The 19,401-nt window shown below is 45.3% G+C and overlaps 1 protein-coding gene across 2 annotated transcripts in view; it reads right to left on the bottom strand.

The window, feature by feature from the left end:
* Positions 1 to 13,130: 13,130 nt before the first annotated feature.
* Positions 13,131 to 19,401, bottom strand: part of ZNF395 (zinc finger protein 395) — a 29,867-nt gene continuing 23,596 nt past the window's right edge. For both annotated transcript variants that reach the window (XM_066611976.1, XM_066611975.1), the window contains 3 exons: positions 17,150 to 17,242; positions 16,114 to 16,229; positions 13,131 to 15,245 (listed from right to left, as the gene is read on the bottom strand). In XM_066611976.1, coding sequence (XP_066468073.1) covers positions 15,134 to 15,245; positions 16,114 to 16,229; positions 17,150 to 17,242 — 321 coding nt within the window. In that variant the 3' untranslated portion in view covers positions 13,131 to 15,133. The remainder of the gene's footprint in view (positions 15,246 to 16,113; positions 16,230 to 17,149; positions 17,243 to 19,401) is intronic.

Genomic DNA, 19,401 nt, shown 5'->3' with positions numbered 1-19,401 from the left:
CAAAGGCACTCGGTGGATGCCTTGCAATTGTGAATGCCTCGTCTGGATCAGCTCTTACTTCTTGGTGGACAGCACCAGTTCTCTGGTGAGGCCATTTCTCTCAGATCTGCTGGCTAGCAAGGTGGGACTTGTGAGGAGCCACACGGCAGTGATGGCAGGAACGACGAGTCACCTAGGAGCTCCACGGAGGAGCAGGGATTAAACCCAGGTCCTCCTGCTGTCAACCAAACACTCTTGCCACCACACCACAGATGCGAGCTGCCTTTTGCTCCCTTAACAAGATCAAAGTCTCAGGTTTTGATGCCCAAAACATGTCCCATCACACTTTACAAGCACTGCCATCTGGTGACTTAATATTAAGGGTCTTAGATGGGAAAAGAAGAGGAAATATTGGTAGACATTTCCCCCTAGTGGACATATAGTGGCAGTGCAGCCACTCTTAGAACCAGAGACTGGGATGTGATTGTGGGGCCAGAATCTGTCAGAGACAGACTGTACAGCTGCTCAGACACTAACACCTTTAGTCATCAATTAACATAAGACAATCCACACAAGGGGAAACCATACAAATATATTGCTTGTGGAAAGAGCTTCAGTCAGATGACAAAGCTTCATTTGCATTAAAGGATCCACGCAGAGGAATCTCTAATATGATCATCCTCCTAGATGAGGTAAATGGAGGCCCATCCCACCCCCCTGGAGAGTCTTGAAATTTTGAGGCTTAAAAAGTTTGTCCCATGAAACAGGGCTTGTTCTGTGGTTCCATCTTTTCTCTGCAGAATACCCTGTTTAATTTCAGGTTTTGTTTGATTGGTTTCAGTAGTTAAACTCTTTTTATTGTAACCTGCCTAGAGAATCTTTCTGGATCAAAGGCCAGGGAGTCATAAAGTATATAAACTTACAAAATTCTGGGATTGCTTGGAGTGTGAGAAGTGCTCCAGTTGGAGCACCTCTGAATTAATGTGAAAGAATCCGCATGGGAGGAAACGGGCAAATGTAACTTCTGCCCCAAGAGAGCAGTGACAGCTGCTGTCTTATTAGATGTTATGGAAATGTCAGGCAGCGTCAAATGGAAAAGTAGGAAACATGAACTGGAGGAGAAGGTAAGTGCAGTGAGCGAGGCATGGTGATGAGGGTAGGGAGGGCTTTAATATCAAGAACTAGAAACTTGAAGTGAATTAAGGGCATGACAGCCAGCATAAAGGGCTTAAGGGGACTCATAGGTTATGGGAGAGTTTAGCAGAGGCATTCTCAGGAGGAAGGGGGGGAGCACAAGTGAAAGAGCAGCAAGGAGAAGGTTGTCAGAGGCAGGAGGAAAGTAGTTAACACCGAATGGGAAGGAGGGATATACAAAGTAAGAAACCCTGTAGCAAGGGAGCTCATCCACTATGACGGTCCCTAAAGAAGAGATGGGTTTTGCTACATCATGTTTAAAATAAGTGGGAAGTTGTTAGCCAAGCTTTCCAAACAGTGCATCTTAAGAGGAAGCCTGCTTCTGCACACATTCATCTGCTACTTTATATCATTCCATCATAAAGGTGCAAAAAAGCAGGTCATGCTGGAGGGGAGAATTGGATACTAGGACAGCTCTGATTCCAGAATTATTCCTTGTTGAATTCTGTTGCAAGGGGAACAGGTGGTCTCTTGGGGATTTTAGCAGAGCAATTGTGAGGAGAGACTATACACCATCTCTGCTCTTTGGAGCTCTGGACCAGTCCACATATGGCATGTGTTCAATTGAAATACTGTTCCTCCGTTTGGTTTAAAACACCCAAAACATCCAAGGCAACTTGTTAACATAAAGGGATGCTTGACTGTCTCAAATGCTTCAAAAATAAGTCTGGAATTCAACTCTGTTGCACAATTGGTTGAAGTGGATTCCTCACACTGTTTTTTGAGCAAGGGAGAGTAGAACTGCATAACTTATGCCCCATTCAGCTGCACGCTGGCCTACCAGCATCATACTCAACAACCCTCCCCCCTCGTGCCGTTTAATCAAGCCACTGATGGGCATGCATGTGGCTTGGCAGGCCACCAGGTGGGCAGGCCCCTTGCAGAGTGACCAGAAGCAAAGGAAGATGCAGTTGCCCTCCCTTTAAGATGGGAAGTCAAAAGCAAGTGGTAGATAGTTTTGGGAGAGTGAGCAGATCACTGGAGCAAAAGTGGAAGCGGAGCGTAATCGCCCCACTCTCCCTTTCCCTGACCTGGAGCGCCCTGCAGGCGCTCACGCAGGGCTCCCCACACACAGGGACGGCTGCTGCAGGGACTGGAGGGTGCACCCCAGTCCCTGCAGCCCCATCAGAAGGGAAAGCGGAGTGATCGTGCTCCGCTTCCGGTTTTGCAGAGCAGGGCACGCTAACTCCGCTTTCACATTTCCTGACCTGGGGAGCCCTTCCGAAAGTTGCACAGGGCTCCTCACACCCCTGGGAGGCTGCAGGAGGCTTGGGCAAGTGCACCCAAGCCTCTGCAGCCCCCCTGAGCGGCGCGACCCTGCAGATCGCACCGCTGCCTTCCCCATCTCCTAGCTGCCCCCGCCCCTTAAGGGGGCAAAGGCCAGGACCCACAGGCTGGGGCGTCACGACGCCCCGGTTTGAATACCACTGCCTTACTGGGTCACTCACTGTATGTGAGGAAAATGTTGCCCACTCAGATACAAAATGGCACCCGCTGAGGTAAAAAACAGCCAGTGCTTGTGAGCGTTGAACAGGCTCTGGGCACACTGATGGAGAGTCCTGCCTGATTGCTCCTGACACTGCAATAGTGCCTTGATTGACGGGTGCGCCTCTGTTCCTCAAACCTGCCGCCACCTCAGAGAAGTGCAGACCAGGCACTGTCAGCCCAAACAGCTGAAATACAAAATGGCGCCTGCTGAGGTAAAAAACAGCCGATGTTTGTGAGCATTAGGCAGGCTCTGGGCACGCTGATGGAGAGTCCTGCCCATTTGCCCCTAACACTGCAATAGTGCCTGGTCTCCCTCTGTTCCTCACACCTGCTGCCACCTCAGAGAAGTGCAGACCAGGCACTGTCAGCCCCAACTGCTGAGGTAAAAAATGGCACCCGCTGAGGTAGAAAGCATTGCTGATGCTTGTGAGCGTTGGGCAGGCTCTGGGTGCTCATGGAGAGTCCTGCCTGATCACCCTCGAACACTGCCATGGTGCCAGGTCGATCAAGGGGTCTGCCGCTGACCCCCAAACCTGCTGCCACCTCAGAGAGGCGCAGACCAGGCACTGCCAGCCCAAGCAGCAATTTCCCTTACAGTGGGAGAAGCCAGCACAAGCGCCACCTTCCCAACGGGTGAAAAAAGCGGCAGTTAATATTTCTGCGGTGGAGAGAGCTGGGATCTCCACTGCATCTGTCAGGCAAAAACGCTCCTTCCTCTCCTAAACTCGACTGACGTGACCTAACTGAGGAGGGGAGTTGAGACAGGTTGAAGAGAACCGTTTTCCCTTCGCTTTGAAATCGCTGAGGAGGAGCTCCAAAGGAGATGACCGAACTCCAGGGAGGCAGGGACGGTCTGGGGACTGGATCCCTGTGCTTGTGAAGCTCCGCCTGCCTTTTCGTTGGCCCTGCCTCCAGCAGCAGCGAGGGACAATCCCATTGGTGAGGAGTGCCCCCACCTCCACCAGGGAAGGAACTTTTTGTTCAGACAGCTTCACCTTACAAGAGTTCACAGGGTGAGCATCCCACTTGGTTTTAATTACAGGTCCAGCCTTGTTATACATCAATTTTTTATACAAGGATTTGAGTCAACACGAATGGCCACTGCAAATGTGCTGATCCCTGGAGAAGGGGAAAAATGCATCCCTTTAAAATCAGTTTTTAAAAAAACCACTTTTCTTATGGTTGTAGAGAGACAGTCATACAAGCCATTGGTTGGCAACCTTCAGTCTCAAAAGACTATGGTATAAGCCTACAGCACCCAGTATTCCCAGGCGGTCTCCCATCCAAGTACTAACCAGGCCTGACGCTGCTTAGCTTCCGAGATCAGACAAGATCGGGCATGTGCAGGGTTACAGGTGGCATTAAATAACCTAATCATCCATAGATTTTTCTCAATCCAATGAGAAGGACCCTTTAAATTAAAGGAAACAGTCCTTTAACAATGCAAGAGAGGGCTGACAAACCATCAGTCATTCTCTCTTCAGGCAGCTTCAGCCCAAGACCCCTCCCTTCCCCTGAGCACTTGAAAGAAAGCACTTGAAAGAAAGAAAGATACTTTGCATTGGTGAAGGGAGGGGTCGGAGTGAAGCTTTCTAAGCACCATGAGAGAGACTGATGAGAGAGCACCATTGGAGAGACTGAGCTTTCTAAGCACCATGAGAGAGACTGATTGAAGAATTGCCTACTTAATCACTCTTATTACATCACAAAGGTCAGCACAGCTGTTTTTCACAACCTCTTCATAAATGACCTGGAGACAGGGTTGAGCAGTGAGGTGGCTAAGTTTGCGGACGACACCAAACTTTTCCGAGTGGTGAAGACCAGAAGTGATTGTGAGACGCTCCAGAAGGATCTCTCCAGACTGGCAGAATGGGCAGCAAAATGGCAGATGTGCTTCAATGTCAGTAAGTGTAAGGTTATGCACATTGGGGCAAAATATCAAAACTTCAGATATAGGCTGATGGGTTCTGAGCTGTCTGTGACAGATCAGGAGAGAGATCTTGGGGTGGTGGTGGACAGGACGATGAAAGTGTCGACCCTATGTGCGGCGGCAGTGAAGAAGGCCAATTCTATGCTTGGGATCATTAGGAAAGGTATTGGGAACAAAACGGCTAATATTATAATGCCGTTGTACAAATCTATGGTAAGGCCACACCTGGAGTATTGTGTCCAGTTCTGGTCACCACATCTCAAAAAAGACATAGTGGAAATGGAAAAGGTGCAAAAGAGAGCGACTAAGATGATTACGGGGCTGGGGCACCTTCCTTACGAGGAAAGGCTACAGCGTTTGGGCCTCTTCAGCCTAGAAAAGAGATGCCTGAGGGGGGACATGATTGAGACATACAAAATTATGCAGGGGATGGACAAAGTGGATAGGGAGATGCTCTTTACACTCTCACATAACACCAGAACCAGGGGACATCCACTAAAATTGAGTGTTGGGAGAGTTAGAACAGACAAAAGAAAATATTTCTTTACTCAGCGTGTGGTTGGTCTGTGGAACTCCTTGCCACAGGATGTGGTGATGGTGACTGGCCTGGACGCCTTTAAAAGGGGATTGGACAAGTTTCTGGAGGAAAAATCCATTACGGGGTACAAGCCATGATGTGTATGCGCAACCTCCTGATTTTAGAAATGGGTTATGTCAGCATGCCAGATGCAAGGGAGGGCACCAGGATGAGGTCTCTTGTTATCTGGAGTGCTCCCTGGGGCATTTGGTGGGCCGCTGTGAGATACAGGAAGCTGAACTAGATAGGCCTATGGCCTGATCCAGTGGGGCTGTTCTTATGTTCTTATGTTTTCAATCACTGGAGCAAAGGAACTTTGTGTTTTAAATTGATATGCTTTAGTGTGTTTTTGGCCATCCACTGAGTTCTGGGAACTGAACCCTCAGGAATAATGAGACTCAACTGTAGTTTCCTTGGAATTTGGGGGGGGAGGGAGAATCAAACACAGGTGCTTCACCTTTATATGGTGAAAACTACAGCATGCAAGATTTAGATTCCTGTGAAGCAACTTCTCATTCACAGCAACTGAAAAGAAGCTGGAAAATTCCATTAGAAGAACATCCAGCAGATGCCCCACCCAGCTCCACCTCATTCAAATGAGCTTTAAATCAATTTTTCTTGGCCTTCCCAATGCTTGCCCAGGAGTTCAAGGAATGTTACCAAATGGCGCACCTGAGCACATTTTGTGCTGGCAGCTTTTTGAGCTTTGGTGTATGAGAGTGTGGAACTGGTTCTCCCAGATTCCCCACAGGCTTGTTGGTATGACTTGTGTAAAAATAAGGAAAACCCAAGCAGAATTGGCTAGGCAGGATTTTGCAAATGAAGACATCTCCTGATTCTTGTATCCTTCTAGGGTAGTTTTTCAGTTGAGGAACTTGCACTCAAAATCCACTTGGGCAGGATCCAGAGCAGAGCAGGCAATATTCCACTCACACATGGAGTTCATCAGCCCCAAGTCAATGGCAGCCCCCCCCCCCCAGGCTTTTCAAGGGCAAGAGCTGTGCAGAGCAGGAGCCAGAGTACCTGAATGGATTTGCACATGCCCAAAAACAACAGCGGTCATATCAGGAAAGAGGAGCCCAAAATATTGGTGCTTCCATCAAGGAGCTCCATTTCAGCAACTGTTCTGTTCTTCCTTTTTCTATAAAAAGGGAGGGAGGGAAAAAATCCAGAAACACGGGCAGGCTATCAGGCCATATCATTTTATTATAAAATATATTTCATATTGCTGTTGTAAAAATTACATTTCACATTTTTTTGTTTACAATAAAAAATAATACTTGGAAGACAATCAAAAAGAAAAGCTCCAATTAGACAGTAATTCACCAGTATGCTAGATCTCCCCCTCACCTTGCTTAGGCTTGATAACATTTCACCACCCAAAGACCAGCTGTTAGCAGATTACAAAATCCCATCCTGCCTCATAACTAGGGGGAGAAAAGTCAAAGGCTCGCCGTCTCCCATCTCTCTCCACAGCAACTAAGCCCACAAGGCATCAGACACATTTACTAGATGCAGGGAGATCTTGCCACACTGTCATTAAAGAGGACTAGTAGCTTGATCTTCAGGGCTGGTTAGTGTGACTGTCCTTTGCTAGTACTGCACCAGGTAGGAGGATAAGGTGTTATGGCTCTCTCTTCCACCATATCCCTTGGTTGCTCTTTTGAAGCAAAAAATGCTGGTGATCAGTCTGATTTCCTTCCTCCCCCATCTTGCACCAGACTACATATTTATCCCAAATGCCAGAGTGAGAAACTTGCATCTGGGTGGGTAGAAATGTGGTGATCCTAGAGAAACCAAGTCGGCAGAGTGCATATGTGCACACAACAGTGCATGAAACTCATGCGTGCCCACATTCAACTGCAACACATGCATCTGTGTGCATCCATAAGTCAAATCCCTTTAAAAAGGGGAACTGCTTTGTGTCAAATTTGCTGCCTTGTGGGGGCTTAGCTGGGTTGTACAGTGAGCCATACATTGTCTCATAGTTACCAGACACACTGATGGGTGTCACAAGTGCTGCTTTGCGGCACAATATAGTTGCATCTTTCTTGTTTGGGATTCTAGTCTCCCAGCAAAAACAAAGGTTCACAGTGCATAGAAGGGATAGAAAAGCAGTCCCCACTTAGTGCTTAGTAAGATTCTTATAATATACATGTGCACAAGACACCTCTTCCCCTCACTCCAAAAAAGAAAAAAACAAACCACAACAACCAAAAATTGGGGTGTGTGCAGAAAACCTCTCTCGAGTCTTCAACTCAAGTTGCATTTTCAAGAAACAGGCACAGACTCCAAGTCACCCTTTTATCCCAAGATAAACAGAAATCAGGAAGCAAGAATACCCATTTGCACCTGTGAAACTGTTCTAGAAATCACCTCCAGAAGCAAAAGATGTGTCTGTCTCTTCAAAATGTTGCAAAGGGAGCTTTTGGTGCAGCATTCAATTGGGAGAGCAGGTGGCTACTACCTAACATACCAAGCTCAAAAGAGGAACATGGGAAGAGCCCTACTACAGAGAGGCTCACGTTCTAATCAAGACCAGTGGAAACTGGAGTAACCACCTCATTGAAAGGGAACAGAAAAACTGGGGTGAGAAACAGCCAAAGCATTCACAGGGCCATTCCCCTCTCCTTCCACAAAAGAAAACTCAGAGTTCTAAAAGTACTGGTAAAAATGATAATTGGGTTAATTTTCTACAAGGGGGAAAATAGTAATCTGCGCAAGAGTGGCTCACTTCTTATTAATCATATCTGGCTATGTTGGGGAGAGGGCTCCAAAATAACTGGTTAAAAAAAACAGACCTCCCTTGACGTTACAAAGATACAGGAAACTGAAGCTTTTTGAGAAAGACTGCTAGAACTCACAGATTCCGACTTCTCCAAGTTAGTACTGACTTAACATTGCGTTAACAGCATCCCCACAACCAAAGAGGGTGCAATCCTCTTTCCTTATATAGATGGAGCCACTGAGGTTCTGCGACATCCAACACAAAGCAGAGTACTAGGCTGAAGCCTGGCAACCCAGGGAATTTCCCTCTCCCTTTAGGCGAGCAACCAGAGACCCAGGCTACTTGTGTTATCAACAGAATCCACAAGTAGGGCCACTCATTACTTCGTGGAGGAGAGCAGAAGTAGGGAACAGGATGTCTGGTAAACAGCATATGGCAGGCCAGGAGGTAATACACTGGATCAGCTTGCTTCTCTCTGCACCCTCATTTGTCCCTCACTGAGAACTAGCCATATGGGTGGGCAGCTCTCAGTCAGGGTTTCAATCCAGTCCTTTAGGTATATATTTCCTAGAACAGTTTCTTTACTATTTTAACAAGGATTCCTTAATTTTTCCAGGTATTGTCTCAAAAGCTTCTTTTTCCAGACCATCACAGAGAGATTTAAAAAATGTATATAAAACTCCAGACAAACTGTACATAGAACCACTGACATATATTGTCCAGTCTAATCTGTACCGCACAGCCCACAAAATAAAGTGTGAAAAAGAAAAAACCTTATCCCATTTTTAAAAATTAAAAAAAATACTGATAAATATATTCCTATGGAAGATTAGCACGCCTTTTCACTCTCCAAAATTAAGTGCTATTGATTTTGGAAGGAGGCATTAGAGAAGGCTGGACAGCACCTGTGTGCTGCGGCTGTAGTTTGTCTCTGAGGTTGACCAGCAAATGACCCTTGATAAAAGCAGAAATCCAAGACACCCAAGAGTCCGTGTGGGCTTTGGAAGGCCATGCCATTCACCACACCCTTCGACATCTGACTGCTTATTCCAAAGTCGTCCTTACAATTTTTCTTTCCTCTAATCATGTTGTAACAACAAAGCAGAATTTAAACATTCTCTATTTAAGCACAAAGGCCCAGCCTTCTGCCAGTGAAGAAACTGATTCTCAAATCACAGACTTACTGAGCTTGTGCCACTGGGAAATTCTCCTTTGCAGGTTGCAAAACAACCCAATGGGGGAAGGGTGCTCTTTCAGGACTCCCCTCCTTTTCACAGCAAGAGGAGAAACCAAAAGTCATGTATTGCCCATGGTTGTTTTGAAACAGGAATGAAAACATTGCTAAAGGGGAGGGAGGGGTTTGATGGGACCAGAAAACCATCAGAGGCAATTTGTATCAGGAGGCTTTCTGTGGCTGTTGATGGGACACAAAATGAGCCAAATAAGCTATCTGAAATGCAGAAATTCCAACAGCAAAAAAAATCTTCATTTCAATGTTTGAAGATTGACTTTTGGGATGGAATTCGGGGAGGCAGGATTTATTTTTAATCAGGACATTCTGATGACAAATCTGAGCAACAGCTTTGAAAATGGCAGAGACCTTCGTTTCTCCTCCCTCACCCCAGGCTTAGGTGGGCAGATCTATACAAGTCTTTCTTGGCATCCTACCACTGCACTCCAATTGTTTCGGCCCTCATAGCCCCCATCTGTCTGTGTAAAGAGTCTACACTGCTGGACTCCAGAAGGGAGCCTAGGAGAAGGAAAATGTGTTTTCTGGGATGCTGCTTCCAGCTAAGCATTGCAGCACACACCTCAAGCAGAGCCAGCTATGCCCTTAGCAAAGACCCTTCTCTCCATCTACCCCTAGAGGACTGGGGAGCAGAAGCCAACACTCAAATGCTTATTTAGGAAGAGTTTATGCCAAAAAGTTGGGCAGAGAGGATGGTTCCCTTTATGCAGTCTATTCAAACCCTCCAGCAGGCCCCATGGCATTTTTTGTTTACGCCCACCAGAGGGCTACAGTAGAGAAGCCAGGCTTGGAAAGTAGAGGCTTTCTTCCCATTGCTAGCCTTTGCCTGGTGGTGGCAGCTGGACACATAGGCACTGCTGAATGAGACTGAACCAGTGACAGTTATCCTCTGGCCACCAACAGGTCTTCTATGAGGGCTACCTGCACTGAGGAAGGAATGGAGGCAGAATGCCAATATGTAATCAGTTCCAACACATACTTCCCTTGCCTACAGGAGACTGTCTCATGGAGAGGTCAAATGGCAATACTCAGGGGGCCAGATCTGACCCTGAAGCCTTCTGTTGCTGACTCCTACTACATTCTAGGATTTAGAACCACTTGAATTTTGCATTTGTGGCAAGAGCAGTGAAGTCTAGGCAGTCACCACTATTCCTTCATATTGACAACATGCAAGATCTGAGGATTCAGATTTCTCTCCAAATGTACCAGTCTCAGCATCCCATAAGAGCCCACTAAAATGAACCTCTAGAAGAGAGGAACATCCCTTGAATTTTGGAAACTGGAAGAAAAAGACAGGATAACCTTGCCAGAATTGAAACAAACGCTTTTATCTTAGCTGGAAATCTGGTGATTCTCCCCAAACTTCCAATAGCCAAAGGATAAATTCTGAAGAAGGGGGAAAAAGATTTTTAAAACCAAATTCTGTACTGCCACCAAAATGCAAACATTACAATTTGGTAGTCCACCATAAGAAGGGAATTTGGCCTGATCCAGCAGCCAGGCTCTTTCAATGAATGCCATGATCAAAACCTTACATTTCCTAGACAATACAAGTTTCCTCATCATGATTGTGAAGTTTCAATTTCAGATTTCAAAAGCAATATTCATTAGCCTTGTCTGAAATTCACAGATCCCAAAATTCCATGTTCAAAACTTCAATCCTATAAATCTATGATCAATGGAATTCCAATTCAATCAACCTTCTGTTAAAGAACCAGGCTAGTTTTGGCATCTACCAGTTTAAAACTGAACAGAAGTCCGGGCTAGAAAAAAATTAAATCCCAACATACTATGTATATTATGCACAAACACACACATTTCAACAAGCACCAATAATGTACATAACTCCTTTAAACTGTCCCACTCAACCCCATTCCAGTACCCATAAAGCAAACAGGACTCACATTTTTTCTATAAAGAAACCCTAATGCTCCAAGTCACATGATTCAGCTGCTATTTCACAAGGAGAGATTTGGGTCTTTAGTTTATGGCTCATGATTATCAAAACGGGGGGTGGGGGAGAGAAGACCCACAAATGGTCTAAACTTTCCCTAAATTGCCTCCCGGCCTACTACCACCACCACAGCTGCTATTGTGCTCTGAACTGTACAGATCACATGATCACTGCAGCTGCCATTTTATATTTGCAAAACTAAAGCCAGTCATGCAGCATGGTATTAGGGTTGGAGGAAACCACTTCCCCATATATAGATTTACTATGGCTCATTAATAACTGCTGCTGGGTGCATCATGATGACAGCCACAAAATTTAATGACAACAGCTAGGTTCTCTGCTTGAGCAGCTTTGCACCACCACAACAGCGTTGCCAGCTACCACAGGTGGCAGTGCAGTTTTGGGTTTGCCAATTCCGAGTATTAACTTTAGCCACTATGCTTCAAGGGCTAGTTTGTGGTATGTGCCAAGTATGCAGGAGTTTACATCTGCCCCACCAACAGAGCATGCCTATCCCACTTCTGGACCACTAGATTGCCACACATTGAAGAACACTGTGGAAGTAATTCTGGGGTTGTCATTTGTTGATAAGGCACATATGCTGTAACAAGTACCTTTTAGAAACAGCATTCTCTCATGGGTGAAAGAGGGAATGCCTCCTCCAAGAGGATTCTTCATATGTCTAGTTTTTATAAATACGAGTACTTGCACTGAAAATAGTGGGTTAGATCCTAGAGGGCTACTTTCGATGGTGGAAGAAGTGCTGCCTGTGCAATTTTTGCTGCTCTCCCTTTCACTGCAGCCCCCTGCACCCTCAGAATTCTGGGTGTCCCCCAACCCTCAGGAAAAAAATTTCAAGGGGGCAGAGGGGGCTGTAGTGGGAAGGAAAGACTGGCAAAAATTACTCCTGCCTCCTTGTGGAAGCAGAATCAGCACTAATTTTTTTAAGCTACTTTCCAAATAAGCAAGGGCATGTTTTAGTTGCTCAAAAGTTTGAAAAGAGATTCATGTTGCCAATTAATTGATTGAACACTGAAGTCTTAGTAAATTTCCATGTGCCAAACTGCTTGATTGTTAAACATAGACAATCCAGGCTATGTCTACACAATGTACACCTGAGAAGTTACACACATAAGCCCTACACAAATGTCATGGCTGAAGAATGAACATCTAGTTGGCGCAGACACAGGAAAGATGTGCCCTATAAGCAGGACAAACAAGTCCAACCTGTTTCACTGCATGTAGGCCACATCATAATTACAGACCACCTGAACTAGAGATGTAAATGCCCAGAAAATAAACCGGGGGCAGGGAGAGAGAGAACCCACCCCCCCCCCATTTTTTTTTTTCAAAGTCTGAAAATGGAAAAATTTGACATCATGGGATAAATGGGGGGGAATTATGAAATATTTTCTCTTTGAAAATAGTTCTTAGGGTCTTCAAAGAATATTGTTCCAATCAATTCACACAGCTGCAAGTCTTACCTATTCAGGATTTAAAGGCAGTAAAGTTAGTGATGGCAGAGATTCTACTGCCTCAGCCTAGACTGCTGAACAAGTGAGTGCTTGCAGGACTTGATGCTGGAAAAATCCTTTCAAATGATGCAGAACACAGAACCTCCTTCAGGCATTTGGCCCAGAGTAGGAGACTGCTGAGTATATTGCTGCAGCAACACAGTGGCAAGGCCCAAGTCTCAACTCCTCACGCTTCTCACTGGCTTCGATCTTCTGCATCAAGTGAAAGAAACTAGAGGATTTTCTTTTTTAAAATATGCACAAAAAATCAAGCAACAAACTGGCATGCAGAAGCAGAAAAACTTTTGCAGTCCATTTTATGAAGTTCGTGAACCTCTAAGTGGAAGTTCAGAATCAAAATTTGTGGACATTATGCATAATAAAATAAACTTAAGTTTGATATGAATGGTGCAGATAATTTCATCCCCCCCCCCCCCCCAAAAAAAAAAGATCTGGCTTTTTTCTGAGAAGTAAATCATCATGGTTCCTCCCCCTCCCCCCCCCCCGGACTTCTGGAAAGTTTACATCTCAAGTCAAACTGGTGTTTAAGCAACTTTGGGCAGCTTTGCACATTACTCTTCCCAGTGCATCAGGTGTATTATGGAACACACTCTTGGTAACTCCACAGAGCCACTTACCCATGCCCAAAAAACTCTAGACTAAACTAGTTCACAAAAGAGCAGACCTAAACAAAACTGTGACACTTCAATAAACTTCACTATATGATCCCAGAGTTGTGCCCCAGTATGCTTTGCAAAACAGCAAGAGATTCTGGGATGCAAGTCTTGGATAATATGTGGCTTTACCATATGCTGATACCCAGCTGCTCGAATCACTTGCACAATTGAGCTGACCCTGAAGAGGAAGGAAAGGGAATAGAAACATTACAATGACTTTATGCTTTGGCACCCATGATTTGCTTGCTCCTATTGTTCTGGGGGTTTGTTCTTTTTCCTTTTTCTTTTTTTAATTGTGATTGGAGCAGAAGGCACAGAAATGCCTAACGGTCTACATTCCTGGTCCAGCACTTTTCTCTTCCACACATTATATTTTAGGCATACTCAAAATATCCTAAGAGTTGAGTATCCTAGTGATACACTCATCAGGAAGCTAGAATGGGTTACAGTAGCCTGTCAAATATGCCCTCAGTAGCAAACTCCAGTTCGCTGTCACATAGTGTGTGTAAGGTCCCACTGTTAAACCAGAAGCACAGGAACCAAGCCTCAGTAGCCACAGCGCAGAAGAAGGAAAACTCCATGTTCCAGCTGCACCTCAAGTGATGCAAGTCATATTGCCTGCACTCACCAATACGCCACATTTCTTGTGGCAACCTGGTACACCAAGAGAGTACATCTGATCCCCCCGCCAACTGCTCTGTGCAGAAGCACCCTACTGAAGTCCTCTTTCAAACCAAGCCAAGTGGTTCTGGTTTTCCTTTTTCCTTCTTTTCCAAACAGTATCAGTTTAAAAAAGGTAACAAAATATTTTTAAATTCCTTCCAATTCATTGTGTTGGTTTTAAATCGATAAGCATTTGTTTGATTGTAATTTAATGCAATTATGATTGTTTTTCTGACAGCATCTATTTAATGAAAAACAGTAACACCACATGCTTAATCTACTAATCCCTGCACAGGCACCAGAAGAGAGTACAGTGCACTACTGTACATGCACAAGCTATCCACTGCCAGCTGATGCCCTCAACTCCCCTTGGGCCACATTTGTACTTTGCAACTATTTTCAATGTTTTTCTCCACACAGCACACTGACCTCTATGGTCTTTGTCTCTTGCGATGTCACTTCCAGCTTCCTGGAGACTCTTCTGGGTTCTGTGGCTCTGTTTCTAGGGCAACTGTCTGAATCAACAAATTGCCTGTCCCTCTTCCTCCACTGGCTCTTCTTCCACTCTGCCAGCAGAGTAACAGACAATTCACTACTAGAAACAGAGCCACAGAACCCGGAAGAGACTCTCAGCATTTTCAACCACTATGCTCCAAATTCCCGCAGCACACCTGCACACCTTTTGCAGCACACCAGTTGAAAATAGATAGCCAAGTGATGTGGGAAGAGCTGGACAGGGCACTCCTATGCTCCATATTACAGCCGCTGGTCCAATAACCCAGCCAACCTTATCCACATATTGGGGGAACAGTTCAAAGTTCTTTGGTCCCTGGACCCACCATGAAAAAAAAGTCTATGAGACATATCAAAACCAACAGCTTTCACTGTTCCCTCCTCTTATTTACAAATAGAAAGGGAGGCTTTGTATTTTTTGAAAAAGGAACAATATGTAAAAAAAAACTTCCCCACAAAACATTGAAAATTAGAGAACCTGGCAGATGGAGACTATACAGAGCTCAGGATGACCATGTGGCTCTCAAAATCTTCACAACACTGGGCATTGCTGCCAAGGACACCAAGCCCATGATGTGGCAAAATCACGGCAGTCTGGCCACATGCTCTTGTCCCATGGCAAGAGGGAGAACTCAACATCTGCCCGCTTCAAAGTGGGAGTGTGCTCTCAGTCCAGAAATCGCTGGCATGCTTTTTTCCACCGGCAAGCTGTGCACCACTGGTCCCGGTGCTCAATGCCATACACTTTGCGGCACTTCTTGGCTTCACCACGGACTTTCCTGAAGGATAGCGACAAACAGAAGATGAACAAAGACATGAAGCTACCTCAGTCATAAACTTAGTGCTGCTAACTCCTCTACTACTATTCTAGCAGGTGAAGCTCAGGGGTCATTTCCAGCCCTGAGAAGCTTCTGCTTGCATGTCATATGGTAAGGTTTCCCTGCCCTTCACCCCCCCCCCCAAAAGGGGCTCTCAATTGATCTTGAAGCTTGCAATTGGACTACTCTCGGGGAATACTTTGCATATTACAGAATCAGCACATTCAAAGCTGCCTTATACCAAGCCAAATCTTTGATCCCCCCCCTGCCCAATATTACTTCCTCTCACCAGCAACAGCTCTCCAAGCAGACTCTTCCCAACCCTGCTTGGGAAATCATTCTAATGGAACCCAGGAAAGCGCCAGCTGAGCTGCAGTTGCCCGAGTGCCTGCTGAGCTGCAGTTACACACAGGGTGCTAAGAATGCAACTACAGTAACATTAAAGCCCCTTTGAAGTCAGGGAGTGGGAAGTCCTTGCAAACAAAGCAGTAACTGTCCCTAAACATCTTTCTGCTGCATTGCTGAAACTGCCTTAGACCTGTTTAGCCAAACTGGGAATGCCGCCACAGGATCGAGAGGGACCTTTTCCTGTCTCCAAGTAGAGATAAGTGGGATAGTTCCAAGGACCTTCAACAAGCAAAGCAGCTGCTCTGTTGCCAAGTTACACTCCTTCCCTTCTCTCCCATTAATGAGATAGTAAAAACGAAGTTTAACACTAGTTAGACCCACCCAAAACATCAAAGCAAGATTAAAAGATTCAGTGTCACTTTCTCTAGCATCAAAACCAATCTCTGTGATCTCCTTTTTCACAGCCCTGCAGTTTTTTTACCTAGTGCCAGTGGATACACGAGGAGGAGATGCAACGATCAGATGGGATTTCAGGACAGGGGGTGGCTGTAGCGGCGGAGGCGGCTGCTCGCTGAAACTCAGGGACCGGCTTCGAACCTGCAAGTAAGGATTACCAAATGATCATGACTCTGCTTAATCATTGCACCTGTATGTTAGCCTATATAGAAACTACTTTGGGCCAGGAATTAGATTATAAATAATCTATTTATTAATATTATTAATTATTATTATATTAATAATATATAATATAATAATATTAAATATTATAATTAATTAATAAATGCATGTCCTAAATTAACACAAAGCAGAAGAAACCATTCTCAACTGTTGTCACTAGAAACTTAGCAGAAGAATGCAAGAGTCTGGCTGCTGGATCAGATCAAAACTCCACCCAGTCTCACATTCTGCTACCTCTCACAGTGGCCAGGTAGATGCCTTTGAAAAGTCCACTAGTGGGTCCTAAAGGGCAGAAGACACCAATACTCTCCCCATGTCATCACAGGCATGGTTTGTGGGGACATGCAAGAGAACCTTCTTTGTGCTGGCCCCCTTTTGGAATTCCTCCAGTGGGAGCAGGCTCTAGACACTCCTTTTGCAGGTGGCCGCCTCCAATTTTATTTGATTGTCTTATTCTCTTGGTTCCAGCATTTTGCCTTTTTTGTAATTTTTGATTGACTTTTCAATTGTGCTTTTAGGACTGCAAACTGCCTTGGATCATCAAAGAAAGGCAGAATACGGATCTTTTAAAATAAACAGAGGTCCCAATATAGATAAACGCATTTTATTCCTTTTTAAAGAAATCTTTTAAAGATCTCACTTAGCGATCCTGTGGTAGCAAATTACATCATTTACGAACCTTTGTGCGACATTAGTGGTCAACCCTTTCTCCATGTCACCAAAACATGCAAATCAGTCAGTCACTCTTCACCAACCACCCTGATGCATTTCTGAAGACAGCAGTTCTCTGTACTTGGTCAGAATTTCTGCCTTTGGCATAATCAAAACCCCAGACTCACCGGTGAGAGGGTAGGGATGGTGGACGTGGCAGCAGCCCAACTGATGCTGGTGAATATGTGCGGTGATACAGGAATCTGAATGGATGGCAATGCCTGAGAAGAGGAAACAACAGGTGCATTCAGTGCATTTCCAAACTACTATAGATTTGATGTTGTTGTGGGAGTTTTAGACTTGGACCAGGGAAATCAAATTCAAAACCCTGCTTTGACCACAAAGCCCAGTGGGTAACCTTGTTACTAGAACAAGCTGCATTGACCCTGCTTGCTTTCTCCTTGGAAAGGCGTGAGGATTAGAGACATTGTTTGGGAAGCGTGCATGCCCTCCAAAAGACTGGGTCTTATCAGACAGCCTCCTAGGGTTCTTAAAAACACACTTACTTTATTCAGTTTCTGCAATGCATTAAGCAAAGTTAGAACATAAGAAGACCCCGTTGGATCAGGCCAGGGGCCCATCTAGTCCAACTTCCTGTATCTCACAGTGGCCCACCAGAAGCCTCAAGGAACACTCAAGACAACAAGATAACCTTTATCCTCTTCCGCTTTCTTGCAGGTGGCATTTGGAGACAAGCTACCACTACCCCAGAGGTTGCATATAGTCATGGCTAGTAACCTGTGATGGACTTTTTGTCCATCATTCTGTGCAATCCCCTTTTAAAAGCATCTCGGTCAGGTGTTATCACAATGTCCTGTAGCACAGACTACTCACTAGGTAAACAAATACTTCCTTTTATCCAGTAGTTCCCAGCACTTCCCGGACCCAGGAAGTGAAGAACGATGGCACGAAACGCATCATACGGTGACATCACTATCATTCAGTTCCTGGTTCCGAGGCCTAGTATGAGCCTCTCTAAACAGTGGTAAGAGGATTAGGGCTGGCAGGAGAGGTTTTCGCAGTGCATGGTTTTCACACACTGCAGCTCTGCCCACTGCCCTGAGCCTCCTGCTGCTTTTTGGAGGCTCACGCCACGGTCTCCCTACTAGGGCAGCCTATTATGGCCTGGCAAGTGCCTTAGAACACCCCAGGGCATCACGATGCACAGATTGGGAACCACTGCTTTTACCTGTTCTAACTCTTTATTCGTTCATTTTTAATGGATGTCTCCTGGTTTTGGTATTGTGCAAGAGGGAAAAGAAATTATCTCTGTTCACTCTATAAATCCCATGCATAATTTTACGTCTCAGTCATGTCCCCCCTCAGGCGCACAGACTGAAGAGTACTACATGCTGTGGCCTTTCCTCATAAGGGAGGTGCCCTAGCCGCTAATCATTTTAGTTGCTCTCTTCTGTACCTTTTCCATTTCCACTGTGTCCTTTTTGAGATGTGGCAAGCAGAACCATACACAATACGCAGATGTGGCCTTACCATCAGTTTGTACAATGACATAACAATATTGGCAATTTTTATTCTCAATTCCTTTTTTAATTATCTCTAGTGTGGAATTGGCCTTCTTCACCTCTGCTGCACACTGGCTTGACACTTTCAGCAAACTGTCCACCAGCATCCCAAGATCTCTCTCCTAATATGTCACAGACGCCTCAGAACCCATTAGCATATCTCTGATATTTTGATTTCTTACTCCTAAGTGCACATACTTAAGACTGGCCCACAAAACCATTTGGAAAATTCGATTCTGTCTCTCTCAGGCATTACCCATATGTTTCCAGATTTATTTTCTCAATTATATGAATTATGACACAATCCTATCCAGATCTCGTGCTCAGGTTTCATCCGCACAATGCCTGGGCCGCTGCTGTGACCAACAGCTACTGCGCACAGACCAGGGCCCCAGGCACAAATGGCTGGCAACCCCAGGCATGCACTCACAGAGCACCCAGCCCTTGCTGGAGCTGATATATGACTTGGGGGAAGATCAGGGCAGGGATTGGGAGCTGACCAGGGGAATCTCAAGGGCAGGACAGTGTCAGCCAGCCCAGGACAGCACTGGGCTGTTAGAAACTTTCTTTAAAAACTGTGAGCAAAAGTTCTCAGGCTACCCAATTCTACACTGGGTACCAATTTCTGTGCTTTTATAGGGCATTCAGAGAATCATACCTGACCTTCTCTACATCACACAGAACACAATCAACATCAAAATAGGCATAATAGCAATGCAATTTTCATTTTCTTGTTGGGAACATATCTGAATTGGACTTTAAATACAGCACATAGTTTATGGAGTGGCCCATCCTGGTTTTCATGTCACATGACTTCATCAGATGCTGCTGTCTGTGCATAGATGGGCACTACCTAC

The sequence above is a fragment of the Tiliqua scincoides genome, chromosome 1 (assembly GCF_035046505.1).
Source record: "Tiliqua scincoides isolate rTilSci1 chromosome 1, rTilSci1.hap2, whole genome shotgun sequence".
In the NCBI taxonomy this organism is placed as follows: Eukaryota; Metazoa; Chordata; class Lepidosauria; order Squamata; family Scincidae; genus Tiliqua; species Tiliqua scincoides.
Note: the sequence above shows the minus strand (reverse complement) of the source record. Positions and strands in the feature narration are given on the sequence as shown.